General features: G+C 35.7%; 1 protein-coding gene across 33 annotated transcripts in view; it reads right to left on the reverse strand.

Annotated features, from left to right (window-relative positions):
- Window positions 1-12,617, reverse strand: part of PARD3 (par-3 family cell polarity regulator) — a 569,056-nt gene that overhangs the window by 241,019 nt on the left and 315,420 nt on the right. For all 33 annotated transcript variants that reach the window (XM_045586290.1, XM_036454403.2, XM_036454413.2 and 30 more), the window contains one exon: window positions 8,656-8,883. In XM_045586290.1, the coding sequence (XP_045442246.1) occupies window positions 8,656-8,883 (228 nt within the window). The remainder of the gene's footprint in view (window positions 1-8,655; window positions 8,884-12,617) is intronic.

Below are 12,617 nucleotides of genomic sequence, written 5' to 3' on the forward strand. Positions count from 1 at the left end.
ATGGGTGGTCTGCATTTTAGTTGTAATTTTGATGTGGTTGTGGGAAGTGGCTAGTACAGGCGTTTACCTATGCCACCATCTTCAACATCAAGAATGTGATTTTTACTCAAAACTCTTCTTCCTCGTTCAGTGAGTGTGGCTCAGTTGATTGAACATTGACCCATACAACAAGAAGCTACCAGTTGGATTTCAGGTCAGGGCACATGCCTAGGTTGCAGGCTTGATCGCCAGCACCAGGCGTAAAGGAAGAAGCCAATAAATGTTTCTTCCTCACTGATGTTTCTATCTCCCTCTCCCTCCTTCTCTCTCTAAAATCAATAAAAACATGTTTTTTGTTTGTTTGATATTTTTTAATGATTTCGGAGAGGAAGGCAGAAGGAAAGACAGAAAGAAACATCAATGATGAGAACAAATCATCAATTGGCTGCTTCCTGCACAACCCCCACTAGGGATTGAGCCCACAACCCAGGCATGTGTCCTTGACCAGAATCTAACCCAAGACCCTTCAGTCTGCAGGCTGATGCTCTATCCATTGAACCAAATCAGTTAGGACAAAACATGTGTGTGTGTGTGTGTGTGTGTGTGTGTGTGTGTGTTTAAGTTTATAACCACCAAGCCAACAATGCAAGAAATGCTAAAGGAACTGCTGTAAAAAGAAGAAATAGAAAGGCAAGAAGGAATACAAGCATAAGTAATTAAAATGGTGACAAACAAGTACTTCCTATATAATAAAGAGCTAATATGCAAATAGTCATCATGCCCTCATGCCCTCACACCCTTACGCCCACAGACCCTCAACACTGGGAAGAGAGGAATGGGGATCAGCTAGATACAAATGAGCTCATGAGAGAGGAATGGGAATGAACCAGGCTGCGGCCCAGGACAGGGACAAACCTCCCTCCCTGCAATCCCGGGCACAAGAGCTGTGCATGTGCCTGCGGCCTGGGAGAGGGACAAGCTGCCCACCCTCAGTTCCAGGTGCTAGTGGCTGGGACTGTGGTCCAGGAGACGGACAAGCCGCCCACCCGCGGGCCCAGGCACCAGTGTCTATGTCTGCAGTCCGGGAGGGGAACAAGCCGCCTGTAATGCAGTCCCAGGCGCTGGCAGCTGCGGCCCGGGTAATGCCGCCCATCCTTGGTCCCCTGCAGCTACGATTGACCCTTACAAAGCTGGTCTGGGTCCTGGGTGCCTGCAACTGGCAGAGGAGAGAATCCTGGTTCCTGGGTGCAGGGAGAGGCAGAGGTGGTTAGGGGCAATCAGGCCAGGAGGGGAGCAGTTAGGGGCAATCAGGCAAGTGGGAAAGCAGTTCAGGGCAATCAGGCAGGCAGGCAGAGGTGGTTATGGGTGATCAAGCAAGCAGGCAGAGGGGTTAGGGGCAATCATGCAGGCAGGCAGGTGAGCGGTTGAGCGCAGCAGTCCCAAATTATGAAAGGTTGTTATACATCCTCTGAGGGGTCCAGGATTGAAGAGAGTGCAGGCTGGGCTGAGACCACCGCCTCCCGTGCACCACTGTCATGCACTGGGCCTCTAGTATCAATAACAACATTTAATGTAAATGTATTATATGCTCCAATCAAATGACAGGGTAACTGAATGCATGAGAAAACATGACACATATACACTGAGTGGCCAAATTATTATGATCTCTGAACACATAATAATATGGCCACTCAGTGTGTAAATATAAATATGTGTGTGTGGGGGGGGGGGGGGGGAAATATATATATATATATATATATATATATATATATATATATATATATATATATATATATATGGTCCAGTGCATGAATTGGTGCATGGATGGGGTCAACAAGGGCTATTGACTGGTCTGCCTGCTGGTCGAACTCCTGGTCAAGGGAACAATTTGCATATTAGCTTTTATTATATAGGATATACATTGAGTGGTCAGATTATTATGCATTCAGAGATCATAATAATCTGGCCACTAAGTGTATTTGTGTCTATTAGAAACCCACCTCAGAACAAAGGATTCACATAGATCAATACTGAAGGGAGGGAAAAAAATTTTCTAGGCAAATAATAATGAGAAAAAGTTGGGGCAGCAATATTTATATCTGACAAAATAGACTTAAAAGTTGAGGTTCTAACAAGAGATAAGGAGGGCCACTGCATAATACTAAAGGGAGCAATTCAACAAGAAGATGTAACTCTGGTAAATATATATGCATCCAAATCAGGAGCACCAAAATACATAAAAAAAAACTTCCTTCCAGAAACTTTGTTACAATATCACGGGAGAGATTGATAGCAATCATAGTGGGGGATTTTAATATACCATTGATATCACTGGATAAATCCTCCAAACAAAAAATCCACACAAAAAATCCAACAATCCTAAATGACTCATTAGATCAGGACTTAATTGTAATCTTCAGAACATTTAACCACAAAGCTACAGAATATATGTTCTCCTCACATGCACATAGGACATTTTCAAAGATAGACCACGTATTGGGATATAGGCAAAGTCTCTTCAAATTCAAGAAGATACAAATCATAACAAGTATCTTCTCAGATCACAATGGCATAACATTAGAAATCAAATACAATAAAAACAATGAAGAAAATTATACACTTGGAGGCTAAATAGCATGCTAATAAACAATGATTGGGTTACCAACGAGATCAAAGAAGAAATAAAAAGCATCTTGGAAGCAAATGACAATGAAAACACAACAACCCAAAATCTATAAACACAATGAAAGCAGTCCTGAGAGGGAATTTCATAGCTGTACAAGCCTACCACACACACAACCCCCACTCCCTCCCCCACACACAAAACAAACAAAAAAATGGTAATAAATTATCTAACCTTGCAACTTAAAGAATTAGAAAGAGAGCAACAAAACAAAGCCCAGAGTAACCAGAAAGAAGGGCATAATAAAGATCGAGGAGAAATAAATGGTATGAAGATTTAAAAAAAAAAAAAATACAAAAGATCAGAGAAATCAAGAGCTGGTTCTTTGAAAAGATAAACAAGGTTGATGAACCTCTAGCCAGACTCACCAACAAAGAGAGAGGACCCAAATAAACAAAATCAGAAATGAAAGAGGTGAAGTAACAAGTGATCCCACAGACATACAAAGGATTGTAAAAAAACAAAACAAAATAAAACAAAACAAAAAAACAAAAAAAACCTGCAAACAACTCTATTCCAACAAACTGGACAACCTTGATGAAATGGATGTATTCCTAGAGAAAATAACAACCTTTCAAAACCCAATCAAGAAGAACCTAAAAATCGCAGTAGGCCAATAGCTATGGAGGAAATTGAAACAGTAATCAAAAAGATTCTAGCAAACAAAAGCCCTGAACTGGATGGCTTCACAGGGGTGTTTTACCATACATTCAAAGAACTAAAACCGATCCTCCATCTATTCCAAAAAATTCAAGAGGAAGGCATACTTCCAAGCTCTTTCTATGAAGTCAGGATTACGCTAACCCCCAAACCAGATTAGAAACTACAAAGAAAGAAAATTACAGGCTAATATCCCTGATGAACATAGATGCTAAAATCCTCAACAAAATTCTAGCAAACCAAATCCAGCACTACACACACCATGACCAAGTGGGATTTATTCCAGGGATGTAAGGCGACTACAATATCCACAAATCAATAAACACAGTACATCACATAAACAATCTGAAAGACAAAAATCACAAAATCATTCCAATTGATACAGAAAAGACATTTGACAAAATCCAACACCCTTTTCTGATAAAAAAAAACTCTCAGCAAAATGGGAATAGAGGGATCATGCATCAGCATAATAAAAGTTTGTATGACAAACCTACAGCCAAAATCATTCTCAATGGGCAAAAACTAAAACCATTTCCCCTAAGAACAGAAACAAGACAGGGATGCCCTATTTCACCATTCCTGTTTGACATAGTACTAGAAGTGATAGCCATAGTGATCAGACAAGAAGAAGAAATTGGAAAAGAAGAAGTAAAATAGTCATTATTTGCAGATTATTGCAGTGACATTGTACATTAAAAACCATAAAAAACAACTAGACTTGCCGAAACCAGTTTGGCTCAGTGGATAGAGCATCGGCCTGCGGACTGAGGGGTCCCGGGTTCGATTCTGGTCAAGGGCATGTGCCTTGATTGCGGGCACGTCCCCAGTGGGAGGTGTGCAGGAGGCAGCTGATCGATGACTCTCTCTCATCGATGTTTCTGGCTCTCTATCCCTCTCTCTTCCTCTCTGTACAAAATCAATAATACGTGTGTGTGTGTGTGTATATATATATATATATATATATATATATATATATATATATATATATACACACACACACACACACACAAAAAAAAAAAAAACAACAAAAAAAAAAAAAAAAAAAAAAAAACCCCACTAGACTTAACAAATGAATTTGGCAATGTAACAGGATACAAAATTAACAACCAGAAATCTATGGTTTTTTTTAATATACCAATAAGGAACTCACAGAAAGAGAAACTAAAAAATAAAAATTAAAAAAATTCCATTTACCATTGCAACAAAAAAATTAAGACACCTAGTAATAATTTTAACCAAGGAGGTAAAGGACCTGTACTCAGATAATTACAGGATGCATTTATTTATTTATTTTTTAAAGTCTCCTCTTTGGAGACTTTTTAAAAAAATATATTTTTATTGATTTTTTACAGAAAGGAAGAGAGGGATAGAGAGTTAGAAACATCAATGAGAAAGAGTCATCTATCAGCTGCCTCTTGCACACCCCCTATTGGGGATGTGCCCGCAAGCAAGGTACATGCCCTTGACCGGAATTGAACCCAGGACCTTTCAGTCCACAGGCTAACGCTCTATCCACTGATCCAAACCGGTTCGGCTATAGGATGCTTTTAAAAGAGACAGAGGAAGACATAAACAAATGGAAGAACATACTATGTTCATGGAGTGGTAGAATCAACATCATTAAAATGTCTATACTACCCCAAGCAATCTAGATTCAATACAATCCTCATTAAAATACCAACGGCATATTTCAAAGATCTAGAAAAAACTCTCCAAAAATTCATCTGGAGTAAAAAAAAGGCCCTGAATAGCTTCAGCAATACTCAGAAAAGAAGAATAATGTAGAAGGATCACAATACCAAATATCATGCTATATTACAAAGCCACTGTTCTCACAACTGCCTGATACTGGCACAAGAACAGACATATAGACCAATGGAACAGAACAGAGAACTCAGAAACCTACTCAAGCCATTATGGTCAATTAATATTTGACAAAAGGCAAGAGCATAGTCTCTTCAATAAATGGTGTTGGGAAAATTGGATAGATACTTGCAAAAAAAAAAAAAAAAAAGAAAGAAAGAAAGAAGAAAGAAGAAAGAAAGAAAGAAAGAAAGAAAGAAAGAAAGAAAGAAAGAAAGAAAGAAAGAAAGGAAGAAAGAAAGAAAGAAACTAGACCACCAACTTAAACCACATACAAAAAACAAACAAAACAAACAAACAAACAAAACAAAACCAAAAAACACAAAATGGTTAAAGTACTTAAATGTAAGATCAGAAACCATAAAATTCTTATAAGACTCCATAGGCAGCAAAATAGCAGACATATGTTGTAGCAATACTTTCACTGATACAGTTCTTGAAGGAATAGAAATAAGGAAGAAAATAAACAAATAGGACTACATCAAAATAAAAAGTTTCTGTACAGGAAAAGAAACCATCAACAAAACAACAAGAAAGCCAACTGCATGGGAGAACATATTTGCCAATGTTATCTCCAAAACAAGTTTAATCTCCAAATTTTATAGGTGACTCAAGCAACTTAACAAAAGGAAGATAAATAATCCAATCAAAAAATGGCCAAAGGACCTCAATAGATACTTTTTGAAAGAAGATATACAGAAGGCCGAGACATAAGAAAACATGTTCAAAGTCACTAATCATTTGAGAGATGCAAATCTCCCACCTGTCTGAATGGCTTTCATCAACAAATCAATAAACAAGTGATGGCAAGGATGTGGAGAAAAATGGAACCCCTTTGCACTGCTGGTGGGAATGTATTTATAGATTGGTGCAGCCACTGTGGAGAAGAGTATGAAGGTTTCTCAAAAAAATAAAAATGGAACTCCCATTTAACTCAGTAATCCCACTTCTAAGAATATATCCCAGAGACTAGAAACACCCATCAGAAAGGATATTATGCACCCCTATGTTCATAGCAGCACAACTTACAATAGCTAAGATTTGGAAACAGCCTAAGTGCCCATCTGCAGATGCATGAATTAGAAAACTATGGTACAACTACACAATGGAATTCTATGCTGCTATAAAAAAAGAAGAAATTCTTATCATTTGCAAAAGCATGGATGGACCTGGAGAGCATTATGTTAAGCAAAATAAGCCAGTCAGAGAAAGATCAATATCACATGATCTCAACTCATTTGTGGAATATAATAAACAATAGCACAGACAGTAGAGAGTGAGGGCTTGTGCTTAGAGGTGCCGGTGGGGGGAGAGAAGTCAATGGGGGAAAAGTAGACTCATGTAATACTTTAAATAATAAAGAATTTAAAGTAAAACAACAACAAAAACAACTCTCTTCCTCGCCACAATTTTTCTTACATAAGTATGAGAATAAATTATAACTAAGAGTTAAATTGCAAGTAGCTTGCATTCCACTTTAATTATCTCTAGTCTTTGCTTTATCTTCAAGATGTGGTATCTCCAACTTTTCTTAATGTAAATTAGTAGTTATGAAAAATATAAGCTAATCAATAGTTTTTACTATTAAAACTCTTTAGCCCTTTCTCTTCCAAGTAAACTAGTAGAGTTTTTCCCTTACTTTTAAATTAAATGGTTATACTATACCATAAATATTTGATAACTCCCTGAGGCATATGATTGTACATATTTATAAATGTTAATTTTCCCCCCAATATATGATGGAAAACATATTGATCATTCATATTAACCTTTGACTTTTAATTGCCTTGGCTTAAAATATTTTGCAATTTGGAAATATACACTCACAAAAATAACTTGTTAGTTCAGTTTAAGGAAAGTATGATTAATTCATAAAAATAAAACAAAAACATGTTTTTAAAATTATAGATTACTAATGTAGTCATTGGAGACATCACTTTATACATATACTTTGTTGCAGTGGTTTTCAAACATTTTGATCTCAGGATACCTTTATGCTCCTAAAAATTATTGAAAACTCAAAATAAAAATATTATGTATTATCAATATTGAGTGAATTAAAACAGAAAACTCAAAAATATTAATTACATTATAAAAATAAAATTTCATATTAACAGGAATTACGTTTTTACAAAAAAATACCTGGTTTTTTCCAAAAATAATAGTGAGAACAATGGCACTGTTTTATATTTTAGCAAATCTCATTAAAACCAGCTGAACTTCCCCCACTTGGTGAAAGAAATAGATTTACAAGTATAGGAAGTGCACAGAACCCCAACCAAAAGGAATCCAAAGAGGCCAACACCAAGACACATCATAATTAAAATGCCAAGGGCAAAAGACAAAGAGAGAATATTAAAAGCAGCAAGAGAAAAACAGTTAATTACCTACAAGGGAACACCCATATGATTGTCAGCTGATTTCTCAACAGAAACTATGCAGGCCAGATGGGAGTGGCAAGAAATATTCAAAGTGATGAATAGCAAGTACCTACAACCAAGATTACTCTACCCAGCAAAGCTATCATTCAGAATTGAAGGGCAGATAAAAAGCTTCACAGATAAGAAAAAGCTAAAGGAGTTCATCACCACCAAACCAGTATTATATGAAATGCTGCAAGGTATTCTTTAAGAAGAGGAAGAAGAAAAAAGTAAAGATAAAAATTATGAACAACAAATACATATATATCAAGAAGTAAATCAAGTGAATTAAAACTCTGAGGAACAGAATAAACTGGTGAATATAATAAAATCAGGGGCAAAGAAAGGGTGTAAATTGGTAATTATCAGGAGGAAAAGGGTGTGGGGGTACAGGAAGAGACTGGACTAAAATCATACACCTATGGATGAGGACAGTGCAGGGGAGGTAAAGGCAGAGGGTGGGGTGGGAAATGGATGGAAGGGAGCTATGGGGGGGAAAAGGAGAAACAACTGTAATAATCTAAGCAATGAAGATTTACTAAATTAAAAAATCAAAAACAGCCGAAACCAGTTTGGCTCAGTGGTAGAGCATTGGTCTGTGGACTGAAAGGTCCCAGGTTCGATTCCGGTCAGGGGCATGTACATTGATTGTGGGCACATCCCCGGTAGAAGGTGTGCAAGAGGCAGCTGGTTGGTGTTTCTCTCTCATTGATGTTTCTAGCTCTCTATCTCTCTCCCTTCCTCTCTGTAAAAAATCAATAAAAATATATTTTTTTAAAAAATAAAAAATAAAAAAATACCTAGTTGAAAAAACAGATCCTTCTATCTGATCTGCATCCACTTTACCATAATGTCACATTACAAACACCCCCCTGTATACTTGTGAGAGAATTAGAAAAGATAAACAACTTCGTATTATTATGAAAGTAGTTTAGCCCTCCCTGTGAAGGGTATTGTGAACCCCTGGGCTGCCTGAAGTACTCTTTAAAAAACTGCTGCTTTATTGAGCTATTTCAACTGTTTTTCTTTATGACATTGTAAACTTACATGTCTCCATGCCTTCATCATCATCATCCACCGTGGGTTTATCGTAAGACTTGTCAATGGCAGCTCTGAAGCTCTCATTGCACCCCCTTCCTCTGATTATCCGAGGTCGTGGGCGATGGAAAGGGATATCTCCATTCAAAGTCACCTCAGCAACTGCGGTCTGCAGACTTTCTAATGAGCTTGACTTCTTCAGACCCAAGGAAGGCCCCACATCTCTGCTGGGGGAACCTTGGAGGATTACAAAAATAAAATGTTAATTAGAATTAGTGGTGGAATTTATATTCCTGAACACTTATAAATTATGAGGAAAATTAAGTTGTTTTTATTTTTCCCAAACATATATTAAACTTTGTCTATTTTCTTTATTTTCATGAGGTAAAACTTTAAGCTTTAAGTTATTAATTTCCATTTTTAGCCCAAGTGAATTTTTTGTCAAATCATCTATTCCAAGTTATGTAAATAATGTAAAAGAACCAGAATAACCCAAAGGCTCACTAGTAGAGCACAAATAATTAGAAGGCAAAGGTAAGCAACCAAGAGTACTACTCTTTTTAACTTCACCAAAATTAGTTTTTGATATTTCAAAATTTGGAAATATATTTCCAATTTTTAACAGAAGTTACACTTTCATATCAATGAGCTCAGTCAAGTATAGTGCAGGTTCACAACTCATACCTGAAAGAGAGCACAAAAAACTACATGTCACCAATACCATGAAGGCACCCTGACCCCAGGCTGAAACCTCGTCTGGGCAGTATTAGCATGCTATGGAAAGGGTCAATACAAGACTTGAACAGAAACAGATTACATAAGGGCTCTCCTAGAGAAAGGTCTGGAGGAGAGATTGAAGAGCTGACATGAGGAGTTAGGCCTCCAGGCCTGGAAATACTCCTTGAGAAAGATTTGCTAAATAGAAGGAAGAAGGCTTACCAAGTACCAAAAAACTTTTCAGTAATATGGAGGGAAGAACTCAGAATTCACAATTTGCCCCTATTTCTTGAGATCTAGGGCAGAAAGGCCTGAGATAACACCAAAAGCACCATGTTTTAGAAGGCAATCAAAACAGATTTCTTTAACTAAGTAAGCAAGTATCATCCATCACTGCCTGACCTGGGACTTAGAAGTAGATAAGTTTAGCCTCTAGATGACTGAAGTAACTGTTTTGTACTACCACCTGGGAAATCCAAGTTACAGAATTAGTTCTTATGTACATGATTAGAAAGACTCCTAACAAATGCGCAGGTAGGAGAGACTAGTTTGTCCCTACATGGGTCATCAGCCCCTAGATTGATTAATAACTCAGAATTAGTTTGGTATGGTATTACTAAAAGATATATGGTGATGACATAGACCAGTGGTCAGCAAACCGAGGCTCAAGAGCCATATGTGGCTCTTCCACAAAAGACCACATGCAGGTGCACACATACAGTGCGATCAAATTTGTGGCCCATGTGCAGAAGTCATTTTTCGGCCTGGGCGAGTCTATTTTGAAGAAGTGGCGTTAGAACACTCAAGGGGCCAAAGAGCCGCATGTGGCTAGCGAGCCATGGTTTGCCAACCACTGACATAGGCTTTCAATGGCTCAAAGTGTAAAGCTGAGTAAAAAATAAATTCAGAGTCAAAACAAGAATTATCTTTTTAAGATTCATTTACATTACATCTTCATCTATTTTCATGAGATAGCAATTTTAAATTTAAATATGTTAAAAATGTAATGGGCAGAAAGACAGACGGGTGATTCCAAAGAAGAAATATCCCATATTGTGCTTGGGAAGAAAAAGATGATTTATTTAACTTTCTCAATGTAGGTTTACATATATATAGATTATTTTATGACAAAAATTCACATAAACTATTTCTTTCCAGGATGATCAATATTACTTTTTCTCTTGATAACATTAGTATAACTTTTGATAAGTTTGTATTCTAAATACACGTAAAAGTTATGTCACAGGATGGAAAACAAATTTTGTTCCAAGTAACTGAACAAAAAGTAAGAAATCAAGGAATCAAAGTGAATAAAGCAAATATTTGGTGATTTCTTGGTTTCATAAAATGCACAAAATACAAACTTTTATAGATCCAGTGACATAGAAGCATGGAACAGATAAAAAAAAGGTGGGGAGAGATTAACTGGTGGATTTATATGCATGTATGAATAGCCCATGGATACAGACAACTGTGCAGTGAAGACCTGGGAGGGGCTGGTGTGGGGTTGAGAAGGTCAATGGGAAAAGGAAACAAAGGGGACATCTGTAATACTTGCAACCATAAAGATAAATTTTAAAAAGAAAATAAATAAAAAATAAAAACTCGGAAGAAATATCCTTGGGTGATGGTTATCAAAAAATAAATTTAAAAAATATATAAACACAGCAAATCTGGGAAGCAAAACAAATATAACTAAAAAAGCAATAGATATTTTATAAGTGTAAATCAGAGGTTATACTGTAGAATAACATTTTAACAAAATGTTGATAATTATCTATGGTGAGTGTATGATATATGACAGATCAATGAACTACTGTCTCTATATTAATATATGGTTAAAATTTTTCACAATAAAATGTTATAAAACAAAGCACCTGTAAGTTGTGAATCAATAATAGGGATCACTAGACCTGGGGCCAAATCTAGAAAAAAAATTGAAACAAATCTTGCCTGTTTGTTTACATATATTTTATAGCTGCTTTATGCTACATCAGAATTAAGTAACTGCTATAATGGCCTATGTAAATATTTGCTATTTGGTCCTTTACAGAAAGAGCTTGCTAATTCTTGATCTGTAAAATGGATATTATTCACCTGAATATTATATTTGTCAAAGAAACTTTAACAAAGGTTTAGCTAACTAATGTATTTAAATTCCTAGATGAGGGTTAATGAGATCCCTAACATTAAAAATTCTGCATTTACTAGTAAGGAAAATTGAAAATTTGTTTCTCTATTAAAATATGATCAAAGAATTAGTGGTATTTACAAAACACACAAAAAATCAATATCTTTTAATATTTAAACAATATTTAAAGCTCCTTAAATAAATCTTTTGGTTCATTAGGATATTTTCCTTTTTCTATTCAAGAATTAAACTGTTAGCAACCCAATTTTCTTCTAATTCCTGTTTTCTCTTTTCTTTCAGAAAGTAAATTTACCTCCCAAATATCAGAAAACCCTTAATTCCAGGAATTAAATGAAAATAATCATCACACTGTTTTCCCTAAGTCTCTATTTCTATTCCTACCCATCTTGCTGAAAAACAAGGAGCAAAGGGAAATGGAATTCAGTTTTCATTAGAAAAGGCTATGGCTAGACAATCTATGCTAAAAATTCCACTATGACTCTACAAAAAAACCCTGAACTAAACTATAAAATCAAGATAATCTGAACAATTCAAGTGAAGTGAAGTGAAATGAGAAAAATAACTGAAAATTTGTTGTCTATATAATAATTTTTTTTCCTCCAGCCCAAGTTTTTCCAATTTAATTTGTAGAATGGAGTGCACATAGTAAAAAAAGAAAAAATAAATAAAAAGCTCTTTATATCTAGGATCTTAAAATACAATAAACACAATTCAATTAAGGTGATAAAATTCTCCTTCTCATCTTGAAAGTTATTTAATGTTTCTAGTTAAAATCTAAATATCATTATATTTTAATCACAATGAATTGTTCTATTCTTTTTTCATTGTAGTGAGTTGTTTAAATTAAGTATTTTCCTTTACTTTACCTAAATGGCATAATATAAAAATTTATGTTCTTTATTGAATTTTTTTTCACTTTGGTTTTTATGAACATTAATTTGGACAGAAATTACTTCCTAAAAGTACTGTGCAATAATATCTCCAAAAACTAATAACTAATTTGCATATGGGAACTATGAAAAATTATTTTCTTTAGCCTTATTTCAAAATTTAAATGAATTTTATGTTTGATAAGAGAAATAACTACTGATTTGCCGTGTAC

Source organism: Pipistrellus kuhlii, unplaced genomic scaffold (assembly GCF_014108245.1).
Source record: "Pipistrellus kuhlii isolate mPipKuh1 unplaced genomic scaffold, mPipKuh1.p scaffold_m20_p_1, whole genome shotgun sequence".
Taxonomy (NCBI): domain Eukaryota; kingdom Metazoa; phylum Chordata; class Mammalia; order Chiroptera; family Vespertilionidae; genus Pipistrellus; species Pipistrellus kuhlii.